Genomic DNA, 25,959 nt, shown 5'->3' on the forward strand with positions numbered 1-25,959 from the left:
ATATCAAACAGTCCCTTAAAAGTCACGTCTCGCTTTCGGTTTCGGGCTTTGGCGCGTTTTGCACTCACACACAAGCGTACCGCGCCAAAACCCAAGTGTACCGCGCTCAGGCACACCTCTTCCAACCGGGCCAGGGCCGGCTAAGTGAACGGTGCTTGAGCGCGATTCAGCGCACTCACACTTCTCAAACGATCCGGGAAACGGGCCTGGGCACGGTACGGATGGCATAGTGTGAGTAGGCCCTTACAGTGATGGATAAATTGTAAATAAATCAGATTTCATTCCTATTCCTTGAATAAATGTTAAAAAATGCAATTATTCTGACACTACACACAACTGGGTAATTTAGGCCCCGTTTACACTAGTGCGTTTTAGTTTGAAAACGCATAAGTTTTGCTACGGTTACGCCATCCGTCCACACTACGCCGGAGTTCTCGAGCGCCGAAAACGGAGCTTTTTGAAAACGCTGGAGAGGCCGTTTTCATTCTAAAACGCTGCTGCTCCGTCTCAGTGTGGATGGGGAAAGACGGAGACATCTGAAAACGGAGGCGGGGCTGCAAACGTTCGCCTCTCTGATTGGGGCTTTTCCTGAATATTAAGTAGCCCACACACAGTTCAGTCTCGCATCCTCTTCTTGTAAGTTAAGACTTCGCAAGTTTTGATCAAGGCTGCAGTCTCCCCCTTCTCAGTTTGATATGGAAAACATACCGAGGACACGGGCAAATCTTCAAAGGGAACAGTGTACTTTATAACTTCATTCACATCACCTTTGCTACGTTGTTTCACTTTCTCAACAATAAAATGTAAACATGATTTAAGGAACTGCCTATTTTCTTTTTAATATTAGCAACTTAACAGACAGCAGAAATGTTGAGGCGTCGTGCTGCATATATGAGCGTAATCTTCACTGTGTGGATATTTATAACTAAACGGAGCCGATTACAACTGCCTCCTTTCAATTTCAGTGAAAATACGAAACACACCCTCTCTTCTGCTGAATATCAGTTTTAATAATCGATAATTATAAAAGTATAACATACAATAAGTTTATACATTGTAGGAAATAAAGGCAAGCGATCAGTCAATGTACCTGGATTAATCATTAACTTATCTTTGCGCTTAACCAAAACATGTTCCCCGTGAACAAGTAACTTAATAGATTCCAATGACCAACGTCAGGGAATTGGCCTATGTCGTTAGATAAAGACAACAACATGAATGAAATATCACGTTTAGCAAATATAGTGAGATTAGATCCAGCGGGAGATGCTTGATGAGCAGTCCGACAAGCAGAGCTCTCATCTGGGTTAAAAAGCTGGAGCGCTTGCCCGAGAGTGTGTGTGTGGTCACGTGATGTGCGTTTTCAGCGTTTTGGTGTGGACGGAGAGCTGTTCAGAAACGCTGGGTAAAACGCAAGTGTGGACGCGGATCGTTTTCATTCTACAACGCCGTTTTAAAACTAAAACGCACTAGTGTAAATGGGGCCTTAGTTCCTCACTTCACAACAAAACCTTTGAAACCCTTGAAAAAAAACAGTATTCAGCAGTAAAACAAATATTGAGTTTTGAGCTTCAAAATCTTTATGTTGTGTTTGTGATGTTGAGAAATGACGAATAAATGAAACATCGTTCTTAACCAGCCTAGCTTAGATAGTATGGAGCAACACATGTTCAGATGACTTTATATTTACTAATATTTCACTTGTTGAATATCTCTGAAACAACAGTGTTGATAATTATTTAAAAAACAGCAATTGCCTTAAAACATACACTGTAAAAATACTTAAAAGAATAAAAAACATACCAGCTTACCAGTAATTAGAAACAAAATCATGTATTTTTCTTTAAAAAAAGAAAAGAAAAAGAAAATACTACATACATCAGTCAATCGTGATAAATTGTAAATAACTCAGACTTTATTCTTATACTTCGAATAAATATAAAAAATTAATTATTTTGACATTAACCACTAAAATGAAACTGAACACAGTTGGGTAATTTAGTTTCTCACTTCACAACAAAACCTCTGAAACCCGATCAAAAAAAAAAAAAACTATTATTTATTTAGCATTTAATGTTTCTTTCAGAATATTTAATAATAAGTAAAGGTTTAAATCTTCAAATGTTATCATTTAAATAAAGTTAATTAAAGTTAAAAGTTTCAAAAGGTCCCCTGTTGGATAGGTAAACGCCGCTCAGAGCTTCAGGTCCCCACTTGGTGTGTGTTTTAGTAAAAATGCAGTAACATTCACTGAGAAATAGATCAAATGTGTGTGTGCTCATTTAAGTTGGGCAGTGTATATATTTAGGTGTTCTGAAACATCTTAGAGATGTGGCCAAAGTTCTGGATTGAGTTTTTGTCAGTTTGTTCTGTTTCTTCATGTATTGCATGACCAAACTGACATTAATCTAAAGCAGATGTTTTTGATGATGTTCATTGGCAGCTTTATTATGAAAGCAGTTTCCACAGTCCACACTGCAACACGAAAATGCCGTTGTCATATTTTTCATAAATAAATGATAAATATCCATTTTTCATTTCCTAAAAATGCCATCTCAGTGTGGAAAGAAGGCCGAAACAAATAACGTGTTTTTAAACAAAAAATATATTAGTGTGGCCAAAGTTTGTCCTAAAGTTTAACATTAAATAAAGTTAGATTATGATTAAAAATTCAGTGTTCCAGCTAAGGTCCCCTGTTGGATAGGTAAACGCCGCTCAGAGCTTCAGGTCCCCACTTGGTGTGTGTTTTAGTAAAAATGCAGTAACATTCACTGAGAAATAGATCAAATGTGTGTGTGCTCATTTAAATTGGGCAGTGTATATATTTAGGTGTTTTGAAACATCCTAGAGATGTGGACTAATAAGTTGACTTAATTCCTTCATGTTTTCCCAACACAACTCTGTTGTGTGGAACCCAGCATTTTACAGTGATGGATAAATTGTAAATAAATCAGATTTCATTCCTATTCCTTGAATAAATGTTAAAAAATGCAAATATTCTGACACTACACACAACTGGGTAATTTAGTTCCTCACTTCACAACAAAACCTTTGAAACCCTTGAAAAAAAACAGTATTCAGCAGTAAAACAAATATTGAGTTTTGAGCTTCAAAATCTTTATGTTGTGTTTGTGATGCTGAGAAATGACGAATAAATGAAACATCGTTCTTAACCAGCCTAGCTTAGATAGTATGGAGCAACACATGTTCAGATGACTTTATATTTACTAATATTTCACTTGTTGAATATCTCTGAAACAACAGTGTTGATAATTATTTAAAAAACAGCAATTGCCTTAAAACATACACTGTAAAAATACTTAAAAGAATAAAAAACATACCAGCTTACCAGTAATTAGAAACAAAATCATGTATTTTTCTTTAAAAAAAGAAAAGAAAAAGAAAATACTACATACATCAGTCAATCGTGATAAATTGTAAATAACTCAGACTTTATTCTTATACTTCGAATAAATATAAAAAATTAATTATTTTGACATTAACCACTAAAATGAAACTGAACACAGTTGGGTAATTTAGTTTCTCACTTCACAACAAAACCTCTGAAACCCGATCAAAAAAAAAAAAAACTATTATTTATTTAGCATTTAATGTTTCTTTCAGAATATTTAATAATAAGTAAAGGTTTAAATCTTCAAATGTTATCATTTAAATAAAGTTAATTAAAGTTAAAAGTTTCAAAAGGTCCCCTGTTGGATAGGTAAACGCCGCTCAGAGCTTCAGGTCCCCACTTGGTGTGTGTTTTAGTAAAAATGCAGTAACATTCACTGAGAAATAGATCAAATGTGTGTGTGCTCATTTAAGTTGGGCAGTGTATATATTTAGGTGTTCTGAAACATCTTAGAGATGTGGCCAAAGTTCTGGATTGAGTTTTTGTCAGTTTGTTCTGTTTCTTCATGTATTGCATGACCAAACTGACATTAATCTAAAGCAGATGTTTTTGATGATGTTCATTGGCAGCTTTATTATGAAAGCAGTTTCCACAGTCCACACTGCAACACGAAAATGCCGTTGTCATATTTTTCATAAATAAATGATAAATATCCATTTTTCATTTCCTAAAAATGCCATCTCAGTGTGGAAAGAAGGCCGAAACAAATAACGTGTTTTTAAACAAAAAATATATTAGTGTGGCCAAAGTTTGTCCTAAAGTTTAACATTAAATAAAGTTAGATTATGATTAAAAATTCAGTGTTCCAGCTAAGGTCCCCTGTTGGATAGGTAAACGCCGCTCAGAGCTTCAGGTCCCCACTTGGTGTGTGTTTTAGTAAAAATGCAGTAACATTCACTGAGAAATAGATCAAATGTGTGTGTGCTCATTTAAATTGGGCAGTGTATATATTTAGGTGTTTTGAAACATCCTAGAGATGTGGACTAATAAGTTGACTTAATTCCTTCATGTTTTCCCAACACAACTCTGTTGTGTGGAACCCAGCATTTTACAGTGATGGATAAATTGTAAATAAATCAGATTTCATTCCTATTCCTTGAATAAATGTTAAAAAATGCAAATATTCTGACACTACACACAACTGGGTAATTTAGTTCCTCACTTCACAACAAAACCTTTGAAACCCTTGAAAAAAAACAGTATTCAGCAGTAAAACAAATATTGAGTTTTGAGCTTCAAAATCTTTATGTTGTGTTTGTGATGCTGAGAAATGACGAATAAATGAAACATCGTTCTTAACCAGCCTAGCTTAGATAGTATGGAGCAACACATGTTCAGATGACTTTATATTTACTAATATTTCACTTGTTGAATATCTCTGAAACAACAGTGTTGATAATTATTTAAAAAACAGCAATTGCCTTAAAACATACACTGTAAAAATACTTAAAAGAATAAAAAACATACCAGCTTACCAGTAATTAGAAACAAAATCATGTATTTTTCTTTAAAAAAAGAAAAGAAAAAGAAAATACTACATACATCAGTCAATCGTGATAAATTGTAAATAACTCAGACTTTATTCTTATACTTCGAATAAATATAAAAAATTAATTATTTTGACATTAACCACTAAAATGAAACTGAACACAGTTGGGTAATTTAGTTTCTCACTTCACAACAAAACCTCTGAAACCCGATCAAAAAAAAAACTATTATTTATTTACCATTTAATGTTTCTTTCAGAATATTTAATAATAAGTAAAGGTTTAAATCTTCAAATGTTATCATGTAAATAAAGTTAATTAAAGTTAAAAGTTTCAAAAGGTCCCCTGTTGGATAGGTAAACGCCGCTCAGAGCTTCAGGTCCCCACTTGGTGTGTGTTTTAGTAAAAATGCAGTAACATTCACTGAGAAATAGATCAAATGTGTGTGTGCTCATTTAAGTTGGGCAGTGTATATATTTAGGTGTTCTGAAACATCTTAGAGATGTGGCCAAAGTTCTGGATTGAGTTTTTGTCAGTTTGTTCTGTTTCTTCATGTATTGCATGACCAAACTGACATTAATCTAAAGCAGATGTTTTTGATGATGTTCATTGGCAGCTTTATTATGAAAGCAGTTTCCACAGTCCACACTGCAACACGAAAATGCCGTTGTCATATTTTTCATAAATAAATGATAAATATCCATTTTTCATTTTCTAAAAATGCCATCTCAGTGTGGAAAGAAGGCCGAAACAAATAACGTGTTTTTAAACAAAAAATATATTAGTGTGGCCAAAGTTTGTCCTAAAGTTTAACATTAAATAAAGTTAGATTATGATTAAAAATTCAGTGTTCCAGCTAAGGTCCCCTGTTGGATAGGTAAACGCCGCTCAGAGCTTCAGGTCCCCACTTGGTGTGTGTTTTAGTAAAAATGCAGTAACATTCACTGAGAAATAGATCAAATGTGTGTGTGCTCATTTAAATTGGGCAGTGTATATATTTAGGTGTTTTGAAACATCCTAGAGATGGGGACTAATAAGTTGACTTAATTCCTTCATGTTTTCCCAACACAACTCTGTTGTGTGGAACCCAGCATTTTACAGTGATGGATAAATTGTAAATAAATCAGATTTCATTCCTATTCCTTGAATAAATGTTAAAAAAAGCAATTATTCTGACACTACACACAACTGGGTAATTTAGTTCCTCACTTCACAACAAAACCTTTGAAACCCTTGAAAAAAAAAAACAGTATTCAGCAGTAAAACAAATATTGAGTTTTGAGCTTCAAAATCTTTATGTTGTGTTTGTGATGCTGAGAAATGACGAATAAATGAAACATCGTTCTTAACCAGCCTAGCTTAGATAGTATGGAGCAACACATGTTCAGATGACTTTATATTTACTAATATTTCACTTGTTGAATATCTCTGAAACAACAGTGTTGATAATTATTTTATTATACACCAGTTATTGACATCAAAAAAACATTGTAAAATTACTTTTAATTGTATATAATTATACAAACTTATATAAAAAAACGTATTAAAACTAACAGTAAACAGTTAAAATAATCAAGTAATTTTATTTTGAAAGTTAAGCAAGGCATTTATATATTCATCCATACCTACATACACTACACAACACAGTCAAAAAAGACTGATCAATTATAAATAACTAAATTTTTCATTATTGTACACCAAAATAATAAATATGACTAAATACAATTAATGTAACCACTAAAATTACAATAAACAATTTAATTCCTCACTTCACAACAAAACCTTTAAAACTAATTGAAAAAAAACTTTCAATAGAAATAAAATGATTGATTCTTGAGCATCAGAATCTTTGCAGTTCTTGGCAAATTGGAAATAAAACTGGCATTGCTCATATCCAACAGGGGACCAGGGCTCATACTAACTAATTCACTTTTCTTTGTCTACTCTAAGCTCACATTTCTTCACACAAGGTCCAATTTCTGTAAACCACATATTTTATTTAATAAACCAATAAAAGCTGCTGCTTTATTAAGCTTTTTAAATGTATATAGTAATTGTCCTACAGTATTTAGCACTAGAGTGAAATAATAATGGAAATAACTGATATTATTTTGCTTCACTTTAATCTTAGATGTCCTAAATGAGTAAAGTTATATTTGAAGACTTTAGAGGAGTTTAGAAGTTTAAAAGACTCTAGACTAAAAGACTTTAGAAGTGTTAAATCTCTAACAGAGTCTCTCAGGGCCATCAGCCATTCACAGACAATAGAGAAGTGTGTGTGAATGACGTGTGTGAAACAGCCCGCAGTACCTCCCCCCAGCCTACAGAGACGCTGCTGAGAATGACTTTACACACACACACACACTTAGGTCCCCTCATGGTCAAAATTAAAAAAACATTACCAAAGGTCTTTTCACTTGATTTTAGCATGTTTTAAGGCATGACCAAGAGGGGACCTGAAAAAAGGTCCCCTCTTGGCTCCAGGTCCCCTCTTGGTGGGTGTGTAACCACGACATGGTCCCCTCTTAGATAGGTGCGCAAGTGCACACACACACACACACACGCTTACAGAAAACTGTAAGTTTATAAATATTTTTTACACTGTGGCCAATATTTTGGGGACGTCAGCATCACTAAATGATATAAAAGATTTTAAGCTCTTCTAAATTTTGCTCCAAGTGTTGTGTTAAATTCAGGATTCTGGACAGACAGCTGCCTGTTTTTCCAGTTCTAGTCATAGTGGTTAACCTAATTGTTTTTGGAGATCCAACAGTGATGTGTGTGTTTTTTCTACTTTTCCATATCCTGTCACCTCAACCAGCTGGGAGAGTCAAGTTGTGGATCATCATGAAGATTTTCAAAAGGTGAGTTTAGATTTCTTGAATGTTTTATTTAATTTAAATGTTCTTTTAAATATATCATAGAATTTGATTGCAATTTGTTTTCAAACATTTTTCTTAGTCATGCTGGAGTCTTGAAGAGTTCTTAGATGAGAATCACCCTACAGTATATCCGTGCATCAGGAACCACCAGACGAGCGATCAGCAGCTACTACTGTACATCGTCATGGATAAAAAGGTCATCCTGTGGCTGGGAAGCACATCTTTCACAGGACATGCTTGATGAGATTTCCTAGCTCCAGTTTGTTTTCACACAAGTTTACAGCATTTATACCTTCATTTAAACTGCTGTGTTTGATATGGAGGACCAAGGAAACACCAGAAGTGAAAGATTTGCACGCCAAGTTGTTTAAAATGTAATTTCAGAAGAAAACTATGAGTTCAGAAGAAAACTATGAGGGACGATATATTGAACTTTCAAATTGCTCTGATGAAACATCAAGTTTGGACATCATATTTTGTTGATACTGTCTGTACTAATAAAACATTTAAAGCATATTTGACATTGTTGCATTTTAAAAATTGAATGAATTGTTGAAGTTGTGAATGTTTTCAAATAAAATGTTTTTTATTTTGTAATTTACAGTCTATTTGACCTTTTTACCATATTTACACTCAAGAGAGTTGAATAAAATAACAATATATTACACCAGGTGGTGTTAAATATAGTTACATTTTTAACTCTGCCCTGAGTTAAAATTAACCCTTACTTCAGTGTCAATGTGCCAACCCTTTTGAAAGTGTTGATTTAAGTCTGTTTTGAGTGGACCCCATGAGACACTTTCAAAGTGTTGAAATTAACACCCATAGAGTTGTTTTGGGTCCCCATATTTTGCTGTGTAGACATCCTGTGGCGTGCTTTATGCAAATGACGTGATTTGCGTGAATAAAGTGGTGCGAGTTGAGTGTTTTTCGCGTTTGATTTGATAAACTCACAGAGCTAGGTGCACCTCTGAAAGGATCTAGTGCACTCAGACACGGCGCCAAACGAATCTGTGCTGTTTTTCAGCCTTCCTAAAGCACATAGCACTCAGCTGTTCTCTCAATAAAATCCATGTTAGCCATTTAGCAGCGAAGCTAGAGTAACTGGACAGACAGAAGCCCTGATCATGACATGAATCCACATATTGTGAAGTGCATTTGACATGCGAATGAAACCAGTTAACCAAAAATGGTCAAATGCATGAATAACAAGATTTATTTGTGTGTGCCATGTCTGGTGTGATTAGTTTTTCACATTGTAATACCACCTGGCAATTTTGTGAAAAGATATGTGATAGATGTCCAAACAGACGTCTTGGCTGTATAAATTCAGACTGTCAGTTAAATCTAATAAACATCTAACAATAGTCCCAAAATAGACTATTCACCATCACATGTGAAGTCTGTCTAATCAGTCTTTATTTGATTGTATTTAACGACTAGTCTATTTTAGGACTGTTGTTAGATGTCTGTTAGATTTTCACCATGAGCCGAAACCTTGTATTAGCCAAGACATCTATGTTTAGATGTCTATTGTAGACTCCTTTTTAATAGTAAGTAATTCCTCAGTCCACACAAAGTCTCTCTAATGAATCACAATCATATCCCGGCACAGATTACAACATTACAGCAAATGATTGCCTCCATTTTAACAGTGCAAATACAACAATACAACTGTAATGACATAGAAAGAGGATGAGAGAAAAAGACAGATTAGGAAAGCGAGGTAGTGAGAAAAAGAAAGCACTTTTATCTTTTATCTCTCTCATCATTACTGAATGCTGTAATAGAGGCGATGCCCCCTGAGGCTTCTATGTAAAATGCAAAGGCAGCATATCCACACTGCATACTGCAGTATCAGCCGTGGTGTGGGGAGGGGGAGAGGCTTGCTGGAGAATCAAATCTCGTGAAAACATCATTTGTAAAGGGCAGAGTAAATTTATCCTCCTCTGATCCAATGTAGTCTCATGTTGTTATTATAACAGCCTATTAAAATTCAGATACATCAGCTTAGAAATACAAACTCTCCAAATATCAGCTCCACCCGAGCACATCAAGGATCTCAGTGACATATGAGGTGCATAATTTAGCATTCAGTTACCTTTGTAGATTTGTGCTCAATTCTGTGGTGTGCCCTCATAAAATAAACAGTTTAAATATTAAAGCCCCTGCCTTTGGTTATATGAAACAGCGATATGATTTATTTATATTGATAGGGAGATAGTAAAGGCATTGTAAATGTTCTGCAGATTTATTTTCTTTCTTTATTATTATATTTAGATAGAGTTTGCTTGTTTGAACATGAAGGTATGCATGTATTTTAAGATTACACCGATGACTAATGACTTCACTAATGATAGCAAATGCATGTAACATGGTCTTGTGTTTGGCGTGTCCTGTTGTGTCTTATTTTGTAGTCTTGTAATCCTGTTTCCTGCCTTGTTTCCCACCATGTGCTCTTGTGTGTTCTCATTGCTTTAAGTCATGTGTTTTGTTCCTTATTGGTGGTCTTAATCATGTGTCTAGTTCCCATTTGTTGTTTTATATCATGTTATCCCCAGTATTTGGTATATATAGCCACTGCGTTTCCTGTGTTCCCTTTCTAGCTTAGTACTGTGATGGTGGCTGAACAAACTCAGGCTTAGTTATGAGTTGACAAATTCAAACTAGTGCAATCAGGCTTTGCTGTACCATGATGCTGATTATCAACTTTTTCTGTTAACGCAAACTTTGAGCTATGTTTATAAGCTAATGGACATAAAGGCAGGACATCAGTAGCAAACAGTCAATCACAGGCCTTAAAACATCAAGATACTGCAATTGAAATATTGCGAGAGAGTCTAATAGTATCTGGATGCAGACTTGCATATGCAAGCCGACATGTAATGTCAGACACAATGCACTCAGTGAAGCTAGTGACGTCACAGTGAGGGGTAAGGTTAGGGATGAGGTAATTGCACACAGCTAAGCTTGCAACGGCACCCGGTCTGCATCCAGACCCCTTTTAGAGAGTGAGCGCAATTCACTGGCAAAAATAAGGGGTTTAAAAATATGATGAATTTATAAACATTTACAGCAAGATGAAAAGGGCAGTACATGAATGAGGATAACTAAAAGAAAACAGCTTGCTTTGATAGTGTAGATGGAGGAGATTTAAAGTTTATGTAGTGTACAGAGACTCAGAAATCTAAACTCATACTGTATGTAATATTTTTAGCAAGTATATATATATATATATATATATATATATATATATATATATATATATATATATATATATATATATATATATATATATATAATTTATTGATTGCTCATGTCTAATGGATTACAGGTATAGTAATTGTAAGTACTCAATTATTTTGTCTTTAATTTAGTGTATAAATACTGAGCTTTAATTTGGCGCAAGATAAATGGGAGGAGTGACTATTGCATCAGAGATGTGTCTTTGTTCATAGTTGAGTGGTTGAATCTCGGCTTGTGATTTTTAAACTGGAACATAACCTGGCCCGGAGCAGGTTAGCCTTGTAGCCTAAGATATTATGGCAACATAGAGCGATTAAACACAGAATTGGTGCAAACTAAGCTGAAATGTAACTTTTGGGTTCGTAAACTTGCCTTCAGTGGATTCATCCAATACAATTTCTGAAGTTTTTGAACATTTGTAAATACAATGTAAATGTTCTGTAGATTTGTCAAATCTGGAAGTATTCATTCATTCATTCATTCATTTTCCACAGCAGATTGAACCGCCAACTATTCTGGCATATGTTTCATGTAGCAGATGCCCTTCCAGCCGCAACCCAGTACTGGGAAACACTCACACACTCTCTCATTCACAAACACACTCATAGTTTATGGCTATTTTAGTACATCCATTTCACTTATACTGCATGTTTTTGGACTGTGGGGTAAACTGGAGCACCCAGAGGAAACCCACGCGAACACTGGGAGAACATGCAAACAAAATGCCAACTGGCCCAAGCAGTAACTTTAACCAGTGACCTTCTTGCTGTGAGGTCACAATGCTACCCACTGAGCCACCGTGCTGTCTTTTGGAAGTATTTTATTTGTCCAAATATGTACAATCGCATGTATGTTGGCATATTAGCATTAATAACTACACTAATAATAGAAAATATATAAGACTCACGGTTATACTGTGTCATGACTATTAGCTGGAGCACACATCAGACTCACTAGATGGCACTTCAGCTATATGTACACTTCACCAGCCATTCACCCGGACAACACATCCCATCATGGATTGTGCTAATCAACCGCTTACAGCTGATATCAATCTAGACACTGGCACACATGCACAGCTGCAGATCATTGACTCTGATTACACACACATTATAAAGCAAACACTCACCATTGCTCAGTCTTGTATCACTGTTATAAATGTGTTATTCTGCAGTCCCTGTCTCTGTCTGTTTCTTAATACGCGTTCTTAGGTAATCTTGCTTCCTTGTGATCTCATGTAACTAGTGGTGGGAAAAGTGAGGCTTCATGAAACACTGAAACAATCAAAACAATTGTGTCGAAGCTTTGAAACGTTTCGAAACTTGTCTCTACAGTGACACCTAGTGGTCATTTTTCTATGTATTGCTCTAGAACAGCTTTAGCAAAATTGAGATATTAAACCCCACATTGACTTGAGGTTTTAAGTAATTTAGTGAAGCAGTGAGAGTTCCTGACTAGCATGCAGAGATAATGGGTTTGAATCCAGGGTGATGCAGCTACAGTAGATGATATTTTTAAATGCTCTGTTCTTGTAACGTGTTATGTTTTAGCATTGTTCTGACAAAAACTTTGTGCGTAAATATATCTTGTTTTGGTCATAAAAGTTCAGTTACAGTACATCAAGTCATAATTTTAGAGTATTTGTACAAGTTGGGATTCGAACCCGGGCCATTTGCAGTACTACATAGTCCACAAGGCTACATGAGACTATGTTTTTTTCTGACTCTTTCTGAGATTCGCCAGGTCTCGAAACACTTCTGAAGTGACCGATGCTTTGAATCGATTTAGTCACGTGACGTGGGGCCTCATGTACAAAGGCTTGCATTGAATTAATACTAAAACATTGCATACGGACAAAGCTGTAAATATGCGTATGCAGTAAAAAAAATCAGATGTATGAAACACTGCGTACGCGGAATCCCACGCATATTCTCTTTGTACATCTGAATTAATGTGAATCTGAGCACACGTGCACGAGCACAAAACCCCTCCCTGCCTCCTTCCCCGTATATATATGGTAATGACAAGCAAGAAGAGAAGCTTTACAGAATGTGAATTGGATGTGCTCCTATCAGAGGTAGACCAGAGAAAAACTGTGTTATTTTCAAGTTTGTTTACCGGAATTAATAACAAAAGAAAAAAAAATAGAGTGGGAGAGTTTAGCTGGCACGGTTAACGCAGAGGGGTCTGAACATAGCACTGTGAATGAATTAAAAAAGAAGTGGTCCGATGTAAAGGTGCAGGTTAAGAGGAGAACATCAGCGGACCATTAAAGTGTGGACCAAACAGGCGGGGGAATAGGGCATGCTGAACTAACACCCTTTGAGGAGAGAGTTGCCTCAATTGTGGACAACACTTTACTGTCTGGAGTAGTATCCGTGTCTGTGGGAGACACAGATGTATTAGAGAAACACTTTGTTAGGGCGGGATAGCAGCCCCCCTCCGCTCTGATCAAGGTAGCGCCACCGGCATTTCAGCTGTCCAATCGCCCGCTCTACAACTGACCGAATGTGAGAATGGGCATCATTGTATCTGCGCTCTTGGTCAGTTTGTGGGATGTTGAGCGGGGTTAACGGCCATGTCCTTAATGGATAACACGGTCTCCTGATATGCAGGTAAAAAAACCTTAGCTGGAATAATATCTTTAAATACATAACTCACCAAAAACTACCCATCGTGCATTCTGCCACCTTGGAGCCTTCGGATTCGACCATTATCAATGTCCTCTAATAAGGCCAACACCGCCATTGCCATAGACTAAGGGTTGTATACATTTACTAATGCTTTTATATGTTCTAAATCACATAATTGGTTATATATATATATATATATATATATATATATATATATATATATATATATATATATATATATATATATATGTATTGTGCTAATTGATCCATGTTTTTCACATGTGTTGGTGCGATACTTTGTAGTATGCAATTTAACATAATTTCCTCTACGAGTTGCTAATGGAATTTACAACAAACACACACAAGAAATACACATATGCCAGACATGAAGTTGGTGTAGACTAACTTCATCCTTAGTACATCCAAACGTGAGCGTGAAATCTTGTGTACGCAAAGTTTTTGTGCATACGCAGCGTTGATACATGAGGCTGCTGTTTTTTTTTTAAATACTTTAGTCATGTGACCTGGTGTTTCAAATCACCTTAGTCACATGATCTGGGTGTTTCGAATCATGTTTTGGTGCAGTGTTTCGAAACACTTTCGCTTCGGGATCTCGACACTGTGTCGAAACGTCAGTTTTACGTTAGCCAACCCTACTGTACATGTAATGTCATCATCAACCGGCAAAGTCCAAAATTCCTTCTGTGCTCACATGGTCTTCTGAGTTAATTCTTCTGAGGTAACTTGGCAAGACCACTCTCAACAAAAAACTCTGTTCTTCGAATTGACAAACAGCCTCTGTCCCTGTCTCTATCTGTTATGTTTTGGATATTTGATTGTTTGCTGCCTGCCCTGTCTGTTTACTGGATTATGTTTTGAAATACCCCTGTTGATGCTGTGTACGCCTGTTGACCATTGTCTGTATGACCATCCTTTGCCTAAATAAAGCTGCATTCGAAAATGTTACCCATTGTCTGCACGAATACAACAATATATTACAGTGATATAATTTATCTACATTTTAATGATGTTTTAGTTTCTTTCAGAAAATTGCAGTAAATTAATTTAAATGTTTTGTAAATGCATTTCTTCATATTACTTTAGGAAGTGTAATGCAAGTTTAAATATGTACAAATGCATGTATTTCAAGATTACAGCACTGAACAAGGATAGTACTGATGACAGAAAATGTTTCAGACTCTTTCGGGCATGTGAGACAAGCCGAACACTTTATTCCGTGACAGTTCACCTTTACTGCATCAAAAAGGAGGAAAGATCAAAGACCTCAGTGTCTGACAATGAAGCCAATCGCACAGACCCAATAGCCTGAGAATATTGCCGCTGCATATTACTCCATGCACGATTTTTGCTATATATATATATATATATATATATATATATATATATATATAGTAGAACTGTTGCTGAATCTTGAGTATGTGTTCTATACACAATGGAGCAAAGCTGATTTGTCAGTTTGCCAAAGTCAGAGCGGAAGGCGCTCGTCTTTAGGTTCATAGCAGAGAATAATCTGGAGCTCTGGGTGAAAAAACTCAAACTTAACAAATGCTAAATAATATGATATAAGATCAATCAGGCAAAATACTAGCTAATATCTATTGTGAAAGAGGAACGTAATAGGTGTCACTTTAACAATATATATTATTGTAACCTATTTAAAAATGTGGCTAAAAGCTGTGCATTATGTGAAAAATTTGTCCTTGTTTTTTTAATAAGCGCGGGAGAATAGAGATATGAATATTATTGATGCCACTGATGCCTCTTTTTCTACATCCGCAGCTGTTGGGTCTAATTTAGAGCATGCTGCCACAATAGAGAGATCACAGGCTTAATATGAGGGGCGCATAAATAAAGATTATTAGGTTAATTAATTATTTTGCATTTATTATTCTTTTATACCTCCGCATAATTACTATGGGCTGCTATAATTGAATTTGAACTTGTGCCAGAGTGGGATAATTTGTTTTCAGGTTACCAAATGGTGACAATGTTGCCGGGTGTAGAGGAAATGACATGAAGTGTGAGTGCAGCATAATTCATCTGTGCTCAGACGCTGACACCAAACCCACAGAGAGGAAATTAATTCAGTTTCCCTCCTGCCACATGGGCAAACAGCATTACGCACACAAATAAATAATAACAGAGAATCAAAGATGCTTCTTCGCACATCAGATCGGGCGTATTCATCACCCCACGTATCAAACGTAATAACAGCAACGTGGAATGTGGAACACCCTCCTTATCTGATCGTTTCTATGTATGTGTGTAGATAACATGCGCGCCTGTGTGTTTGTCTGTCTGTTCGTGCATGTTTATTGTATGAGTGTCTGTCTGAGGGGGAGAAAGAAGGAATGTTATGCATATAATGCCCATATAGTGCATGCATTTCCTTTTGTGGAAGCCTTGTAGATCATTTTTTTAAAATGAAAACGCATCTTAATTAAATATTTGGCTGCTGTTGTTGTGTAATATAGGATTATGCATTGAACGGGAGTGAACATTTTCAAAGGAAACACTGCGAATGCAAATGCAATCATGATTGCCACTTACCTTCCAGCTGAGCCTCTGTTTTTCTGGTGAAGTTACTTTCATCTATAGCTCTCTGATTCAGGCCCATGGGATTACAGAACTCATCCCAGACCAAAATGCACTATACATGCATGGCGTTTTCAAGGAAACAAGGGACTTCTCGGCTGCCTGAAAAATGCAATAAATAGATAACAAAGGGATTTTTGTTTTGACAGCAAACACATGACAAAATTCTCTATTATAAATTGGTTGCATTCACAAAACCTTAGAATTATTTGTAACCATCAAGAAATGTTTTCTGTCATTGACCTAAAACCATTTGTAGATGCTTTAATTTTACACTAAATTTTACACTGAAAGACTAATGACATGAGAAATGAAGTTAAACAAGTGTTCAGATCACTGTTCTGACTAAAAAAAAAATAATCTAAAAATGCTTTTGTAGTCTGTAGCCCAGGTGGTCATAATAGGAAATGCAAATTATTTCATTCATTAATTTTTTCAGCTTATTCATTCATTCATTCATTTTTTGAGCTTATTAATTCATTCATTCATTTATTCATTCATTCATTCATTCATTCATTTTTCAGCTTATTCATTAATTCATTCATTCTTTCATTAATTCCTTTTTCAGCTTATTCATTCATTCATTCATTTTTCAGCTTATTTATTAATTCATTCACTCTTTCATTAATTCATTTTTCAGCCTATTCATTCATTCATTCATTTTTTCAGCTTATTCATTCATTCATTTTTTTCAGCCTATTCATTCATTCATTCATTCATTTTGTTGGCTTAATCTCTTTATTAATCTGGGGTCACCACAGTGGAATGAACCGCCAACTTATCCAGCATATGTTTTACGCAGCAGATGCCCTTCCAGCCGCAATCCAACACTGGGAAACACCCATACACTCTTGCATGCACACTATGGCAAAATGTAGCTTTTTCAATTCACCTATACCGCATGTCTTTGGACTGTGGGGGAAACTGGAGCACCTGGAGAAAATCCACGCCAACACAGGAAGAACATACAAACTCCATAGAGAAATGCCATCTAACCCAGCCAGGCCTCGAACCAGCAATGATCTTGCTGTGAGGCAATTGTGCGACCCATTGCGCCACCGTGACACTCTGTCAATCATTTGCTTTATCAAAACAAGTTTGATTTGCCAACAGGATCATGTGTATTTACATGTGTACTGTTAATATATGTCACAACATGAATTACTGTTCTAACAAAAAAATTATAATCAAATGCCTTTGGTGTGTTTATATTATGTTTATATACAGTATATGTAAACCCAGATGGTCATAATTGAAAATGCTAGTCAGTTAAACAAAACACAGGGCTTTAGCCAGCCTGGTGAAAGGGGTGGTTCTTTTTTTTCTCAAAAAGTGGATCTTTTTGCAGATGTTCCATTCATTTTTTATTTCATTATGAGGCTAAAATAATGCATTTAATGCAATAATGCATAGCGACATTTTAAGCACTATATTTTGCTGGATTAGCTTGTTGGGGGGTCGTCATAACCAGACTTTTTAATGTACCAAAACCATTTCCTAAAGATTTAGAATAAAGGAATATGACAACAATCTGTGTTTTTAAAATGCCAATTTATTACATCATAAGTCATTAGAAAACATATATAAAGGAATCTGTTCAAGTTTTAAAGAAAAACTGTAGAATTTTGTCATTTATTAGGCAAACTGCAAACTGCTCAGAACATTCAACTTTTCTTTGTCAGAATTTGAGATGCCAAATTTGGCATGACGTGACTTCAGAACGGAAAGTCATGTGCTAAATTCGGTGTCCCAAATTCTGTGCCGAGAGCCAACAGGATTCCGCATGGTCTTAAAGCCTTTTTTGATGGGTTATTTTCACAATTTATTATGGCATAGCAGTCAAAAAAGGACAAATGAATTTTTTTCCCAACCATCAAGAAATGTTTTGTCATTGAATTAAAACCCTCTGTAGATGCTTCCACACTGCAAATGTAATGACATGAGAAAGATGAGGTTAAACAAGTCTTCAGATCACTGTTCCGACTGAAAAAAATAATTTAAAAATGCTTTTGAAGTCTGTAGACCCTGGTGGTCATAATTGGAAATGCAAATCAGTTGCTTTATTAAAACATGTTCGATTTGGCTACAGGAACGTGTGTTTACAGTGTTACTATATGCCAATTCATCTTCAAATTACTGTTCTAGCTAAAAATATAATAATTAAACGCTTTTGGTGTGTTTATATATATTGTTTACATATATGTAGACCCTGGTGGTCATGATTAAAAATGCAGTCAGTGCTAAATTCGGTCATAAATTCTCAGCCAACAGGATTCCGCCTGGTCTTAAAGTCTTTTTGATGGATTATTTTCACAATTTATTGTGGCATAGCAGTCGAAATAGGACAAACAAGCATGTATGGGACAGATTCTGGACCTCTGAAACCCAGCCCCCCACCACCCTCTGATTTGGCTACAGGAACATCTGCATTTACATGTGTACTGTTAATATATCCCACTTCCTTTTCAAATTACTGTTCTAACTGAAAAATTCATTTTAAAATGCCTTTGGTGTGTTTGTGTTCTGTAGCCCCTGCTGGTCATAATTGAAAATGCTTGTCAGTTGCTTGAACAAAACTGGAAACTTTTACATGTGCAAATTTGTGTGACTTTCTCTGTATTTCCAGTTGCTCCTCATTTGCCTTGAAATTGGCAGGAGTGACACTACTAATTACTTTTTTCTTAAAGCATTGCTTACCCATAAAAAGATCACGAGAAGAGCTGAAAAGAAAGCTGCCTATTCAGATGCAAATATTGTGGCCAGGAAATTCAGTTCTCTCTGCCCCTTTTGAATTCTGCTGAATTTAACTGGGAAAAATTGGTATCTTTACTTTTGCTCATTTATGCTTTGTTTTTATTTCATAATTCATTTTTTTTTTTGTATTTTTGTTAATACAACAGAATTGTGTTTATTTTAAAAATCTAGCGTTGTCCTAGTGTTGATGTTCTTGTTCATAATACATTTTGGGTTATTTAAACTACTTGCTTTAGAATCAAAGTGCGATTTCATGTTTCTGGTTGAGCTCGAAACTGGGCAGAGGATTTCGGGTTCCCAGCATGTATATTTAATGTGTTTTTGAGCAAGATGAGAAGAGGAGGAGACTTGTTAGTGTTTAATGTCCTGTTATGCTGGGATTTACAAGACATTCTGAGATGTTGAGTTTTGGAGGCTGCGCTAAGAATGAAGATGAGCTAATGGAAATGAAGACCGTCATAAAAACTACTTTAAACAAATAGAAAAAAAATGAATACCAATAAAGCTGTGCAGTCGTGACGTCAATTTATAGGCCAGCTCAGAAGGCTAATTCACCATAAGTTCCCTTGGGAATCTCATATGGGTTTTTAGAGTAGTGGTTTTCTGTTATGAGTAAAATAAGGTCAAGAGGCTTATATATTTTGTTCTGGTTTTATGTAAATCATGAATTTTAATAGTTTTGTGGTTATTAAAACTGAAAAATGCTATCCAGGTTAATGATTACAATGATTGTTAGATTTATGAAGTAAACTAGTTTGTGGTATAGTCCTCATTTTTTAATAATTAAACCATACATTTTTGAGAAAACATATTGCTTTAGAACTGCCATTTGAGGGATGACTGGTGTGTCATTTATATTAGAACAAAACAAAAACAGGTCATCTTTAGGTAATGGTAGTCATTTTGTTACCATTCACAAATCCCATCTATTAAAACAGCAAACTATGTAGGTGTACAAACTTGCATGGGGTATGTGGGGTTTGTTGAGTAAAGGGGACATCACCACCAAAAAAAATCTCCTATCATTTACTCGTCCTCCAAATTTTTCAAACCTATTTGAGTTTCTTTTTTTCTGTTGGACACAAAGGAGGATATAAACATTCTAGAAAAGCAGCAGCTATTGACTTCCTGGTTATTTTTCCTATTTGTTCCTGCAGGTTTTCAAAATTCTTTAGAATCACTTGTTTTGTGTTCAGCAGAATTTGACTTAGAATCAGCGCACTGAATTTGAATTTGAACTTTTATTATGATTAGTAGAGTAGATTCTATGGTGTTCTTCCATTGCAATTATCACATGACCTGCGTTAGTCGCATGATTTACTCATTGGATGCAGTATCTCATCAGAAGTAGTACAGTAGGTCATCCGAGAAATTGCTGTTGTTGTTGTTTAGTATACTGTGAATTAGGACGTACTACATGGCACATATACAGTTTAGTAAGCATTTATGCAATTTCTGCTTTGCGTAACACCTCAGTGGGGATGGTAAATAGTGTCACTAGGCAGCAGTGTAAAAGTAGGCAATGATCTTGTTCTTGTCTTTTGTTACACTTACTTACTTATTCCCAGGGCTGAGTAATGAAGTTAATCTTTACCCGCACCATGTTGGTGTCTCAATTCCTTATAGTTTTCTATCCCTAATTTTATCTTTGAAAAATGAGGTGGCCTCCACTTTTTACTAACTTATGATTTTAAGTGTTCTAAAATTCCTATTAAGATGTCATGAACAGCAATTTTCATAAACAAGACTTGAACGCATGGAAACTGATTTATAAGCATAACTTCCCCCCGCACCCATATTTTGGAATGATGTTCAAAAGGGATTTGTAAAAGGTTATAAAATGAGAATTTTTTGTTACAGACTTATTAAATAATGTAGGGAATTTATATAATTACAGTGGATTTATTAACACTTTTGGTGTAAAAATTACTTTGAATACAGACAAATTGTTCATTGTATCTCTCCAAATCTACTTACCTTATTAAAACCACAAACATATATAACCATGCATCTGGCTCTCTTCCAGAGCTTGCTATTAAGGGCCTTTCTATTATGGATAAAACATTTAATAACAATGTCAAGAAAATCCTAACTGCAGATAAAAGTGTTCCTCCAAAAGCAAATGGAAACAAGCATTCCCTTCAATGATTTTATTTTATTAAAAACATTTTTGGGGGGAAGTTTTGAGTTCTGAAACTTACAAGGTTATATTGTAGTGTAACAACTACTAATATGTCACAGGATAAAAATTCTATTTATTTCACAATACAAGAGCCCTAAATTTGATTTGGTTTATTTATTTATTTTCCAGGAGGGGGAAACTGAGAAAAATAAAAAAAGTTGATGCAAAAAAAAAAATAGCTTAGTGGTAATTAGTTAATTATTGGAACTAGTTATATGTTGTCATTTCATGGAGGAACGCGGGGGTTTCTTTCTATGGCTGATAGGGGAGTGGCGATGGGTGCTCTGGGAGTGGTCGCAATGAGCCCCACTCTCTCCCATACTCCTCCATCACAGCTTGATGTTGGCTGAAGTAAACACAAGACCATTGGCTGCTCCGAGTCCCTCGAGCGCTGTAATGAATATGTAAACATCGCTTCCCAAGTTTCTTGGACTAACGGTGCCATCGGACAGCATTATCCACGTGTCTGGAGGGTTTAATTTCATTTAATTAGCCAATCTTTGAAAGGTTAAAGTGTCTAACTGACTGCCAGCGCTTAATTTGAAACGTAAAGTGTGGATTGATGGAGACGTCTTTGAAACACTGAGAGCGGGAACAGCATTGTGTTTAAACCATCTAGCAACTGAGTCTGCGAGCGTGTATCTGAACGGAGAACATTGTAGCGGAGTTGCTGTTTGCCGGCTTTTCTTTGTGTTGCTCTTCTCCAAGCATGCTTGGATCTCACAGCGCAGGAGCAGTTTGAACATCGCCAACCTTTCTTTAACATCCCAAAACTATGGCCAGCGATCTCTGCTCATAGAAGAGGATTACTAAAACTCCTTAAAACACCCCCTTTACCTTTTCGCTGCCTCACTTGAGCTGCAAAAAAACCCGTGTTGTTCTCCGCGTCCCTCTCATTCCCCGCGCCTGGATTGTTGAAGGACAAGTAAGAGAAAAATTGCGCCCTTTTCATATGAGCAGCGCTTCGCCGAGAGGAAACATGGATGTATTTTATCCGTCAGCCGGAGGGAATTCTATTCCTGGGGATCCACAGAACCTGGATTTTTCCCACTGTCTGGGATACTACAACTACAACAAGGTGAGAGACACGGTGTTTGAACCCCTGAGCTGCTGTTTCCAAACTAAGAGCGCAAAGTTGATTCTCTGTTTGGTTCAGTAGATTTGAAGCGGCGAACTATGCTGTCTTTTTCGGTCCTACGCACTTGTCCTGAACAAGTTAAAGTTAGATACAATAAGTTTGGAGAGGTTTGATTAAAGGGTCGTGATGTTTTCAGTGATTTTACTTCGTAAAGGTCCGTCATTCGGAGCAGGTGGAAGAGCTACTGCCAAAAACACGCTCACTTGTGGCAAGCCGTTGTTACATTTACGACATGAGATTATATTGTGTTACTAGTAATTATTTTTAAATAGTTTTTAAATACAATTGCAACTCACTAGTAACCACTGTTTCACAACATACTTGTACTACTTTGCTACTTGATAATAGAAGCAATCGTTGATTTTCATTTAGTAATTACTAATTTATGTCGACCATGTGCTCTTTACCTTCTATTCCTATTTTACCACTACATATGAAACACATTAAACTGTTATTGTTCTCATAATACTAATCTTACTAGTAATAACTGAAATGCATTTACAGTTTACAATTATGGAACTGACTAAGAGTCACTTGTTATTAGATTACCAATAATTTAAAAGTCGGAACAAATAAAAAATATTGCTGAATTTTAAGGAATAACCAGCTTGCCATATTCCTCACTCTTTCTGTTCAGTTTCTTAGTCCTAAGCTATTTTTCCTAAACACTGCTTATTCAGTCAGTATTTGTTAGACACTTTTAAAGAGATTTCTTAAGAATCAATCCTAACCGTGTAACAATCCTTTTTGTATGTCTTTTCCAGAGCTCCATATCTGTAAATTTAGTAATGACTCTAATAAAACAGAGATACATGCCTTCAGCAGTTAAAGAAGAATTTCAGACAAAAGGCTGTCAGTGTTACAGGACAATGCATGAATTGTGCTCTCTTACAGTCTCTGCTTGATATGACAGGAATGTTTTTATGTGCTCCTGGGGGAACAGTTATGTGATTCCAGAGTTTTAGCTCTCCCAACAAACGTTGTTGTTTAGTGGGCTAATTCAGAGAACTATAAAATATCATGTCAAAGTGTTTAAGACTGGCAGGTGTTCTGTGTGTTAGAGGAGCATGACTTTGTTTACACAGCTCTGTCATCAGAGACTACATTATCCTGACCCTACTTATAAATACTGTCAGAATTGTCAGTAAAGTAACACGGTAACAAACTAGACATATTGCATTTCTGTCTTGTTGTAAAAACACATTTCCCCACGTTATCTTCTTCAAATCAAAATAATTTAGATGCTGTCACAATAAACTGTAGTTTGTATAAAAAAGGTTTTTTTAGATGTGATCTTTGATCTTTCAAGTTTGTATCTTCAACAAACACAATTTTATGATGCTTAACCTAAAGCGTCTAAGTTAAGTTTTTACATAACTTCATGCCTTTTTAATAGGCTTCTAGAAGTTAAGATTAATAACGTCAAAGACCCTGAATATTGTCCTCTAAGTACTTGAGCTATAACTATTTAGCCATTATTCTTAAAAGTATTACATTATGGTTAATATTAGAGCCTGTCGGAGGTGGACAGCACAGACATTGTTTGTCGCACTGGGCAAGTAATCCTTTATAAATATAGCTTGTTTATTTATTTGTTTATTACAGTGACATATTTATGTGGTTTCATATGTCTCAGCAAAATCAACAAATGGTAAACTCATGTTTTCACTTCTTTTAACTATCAATGTTAATTTAAAACGCATTAATATTTGTGTACTCTATATATCTTTATTTGTAGTGCAAGTTTAGATGTTCCACCATCACCACCACCACCACATAAATGATAACTGCAATAATTTTAAAATGTTGAAACTGAAACCACAGGCTTTGTAAAGGTCAATGATAGCAGCTAATTTGCAAACAGTCAGAAATCAGGAGGTGTGTCCCATCGACAGTTCCAATACATGAATCGTTTTAGCACAGGAACAGATCCGTGTCTTAGGCCATAAGTTCTTAAACTGAACTTTAGGGCAACCTGTTAAAAGGCTGTACCCTTGAGGCAGCTTTAGGGGGTCTTGATTTGTGTCTGCAGCCACACTGTATGCAGTGGATTCTGGGTAATGAGTGTGGTTTGTGCAGGAGCATTGGGTTTATGAAGCGAACACATGTGGTAGCAGTCAGTGAAATTTACTAGAAAAGTGTTCCTGATGGCTTAAATAAACCAGTGCCTACATCTGCAGAATGCAATGTGATTTTTATTTTTGGTTTAGTGGAATTCTGAGTGACATTTTTAAATGGCGTTTCTGTTTCTGTTCTATGTTTAGTGCTTCGTATTGATCAACAGTACTTGTATATCAAAGACATAAGGGACCGAACCCTGCCGGCTTTATAATTTAGTGCGCTTGTGGTCTTATTTACATAATGTCAGGTAGAAGTAATTTGCATTCTAGGTGAATGGTTGAATTTACTCTGATTAGTTACAGATGTCTAATAGTCTAATAGAAAAAAGGCCTTGTTATTATGCAAAGGAACTATGTTTGATTGATGATTTTGACTGAAAAGATTTAGGCTGTTGGGAGATGGTATAACGATTACACGGATAATGAGACAGCACATTTTGGCAGGGAATGTCCGTCTTTCGTTTGGTGGTTGTCAGCATTCCTAACTCTATTCACTCCCTTTATTTTTTCTCTATTCCCACTCTCTCTCTCTCTCATGAAAAGCATCATTCAGTTATGCAAGAGATGGATGAATCTCTTTGTCCTGTTGTCCTGGAAATGTTTGTGCATGTATGCATTCTCAACTTGACATCGACATAAACAAATTGCTTTAGAACCAATGCAGTTCTGCACAATAATTCACTTGTTGTTTAAATGTAAAAGGCTTAATGTATGTTGTGCTAATGATACAACCATAACGAAACAAAGCCATAAAAGGTCCAAATAGTCAACACTGAGGTTTTTCATTATACAAACTCCCAGCAGGGAATGACAAGTTGTGTGGGTTTAGTCAGACTGTTTATAGAGCCAATCAGAGATTGTTTTGACTTTCTAAGTTATTGCAATTTCCAATGACATTTACTTTCCTTTGATTGTCAACTATCAGCATTTACTTAATACTTTAAATAATCTGTCATAACAGTCAGTTTTCAGTTTAACATTACTTCATGAACATTTGTTTTTGTGAGGAAAAAATGAACATTCAGATATCACATTTTGAACAGAAAAGCATAGGTAATGTACAGACAAGAAGAAGTCTAGTTAGATCCAACCCAGGCTCGTTGAATAATATCTGCCTCAGCCTACATTTTTTCTAATCATAATGTACGTTGCTCCGTGTATATATCTTGTTGCATGTTTCAGATGACAAATCCACTAGAGGGTGCTGTCTACATTTTTACACATGGCGCATACGGTCATGGAAAACCTGGAAAAGTCATGTAATTTTGACATGGCATTTTCCAGGCCTGCAAAAGTTTTGGAAAAACAGAAAAACCCACAAAGATTTGGAAAAGTCATGCAAAACAGATATCTGTATACTTAAATATAGGTTATTTACTTTTCTGTCCTTGGCCAATCAAATACTCTCACATTATTATTGCGTTGTAAGCATTCCCTCAATCAATTTTACATAGATATAAATATAAATTGAAACAAAATAGATTGTTTA

General features: G+C 35.7%; 1 protein-coding gene across 2 annotated transcripts in view; it reads left to right on the forward strand.

Moving 5' to 3' along the window:
* tox3 (TOX high mobility group box family member 3) overlaps positions 1-25,959 on the forward strand; it is a 292,726-nt gene that overhangs the window by 194,493 nt on the left and 72,274 nt on the right. The window contains exon 1 of one of the 2 annotated variants that reach the window (XM_005169018.6): positions 21,541-22,290. The exons of the other annotated variant lie outside the window; for it this stretch is intronic. Coding sequence (XP_005169075.1) covers positions 22,165-22,290 — 126 coding nt within the window. The 5' untranslated portion in view covers positions 21,541-22,164. Of the gene's footprint in view, positions 1-21,540; positions 22,291-25,959 lie in introns of those variants that run through there. 2 annotated transcript variants of the gene reach the window in all.

The sequence above is a fragment of the Danio rerio genome, chromosome 7 (genome assembly GCF_049306965.1).
Source record: "Danio rerio strain Tuebingen ecotype United States chromosome 7, GRCz12tu, whole genome shotgun sequence".
Lineage (NCBI taxonomy): Eukaryota > Metazoa > Chordata > Actinopteri > Cypriniformes > Danionidae > Danio > Danio rerio.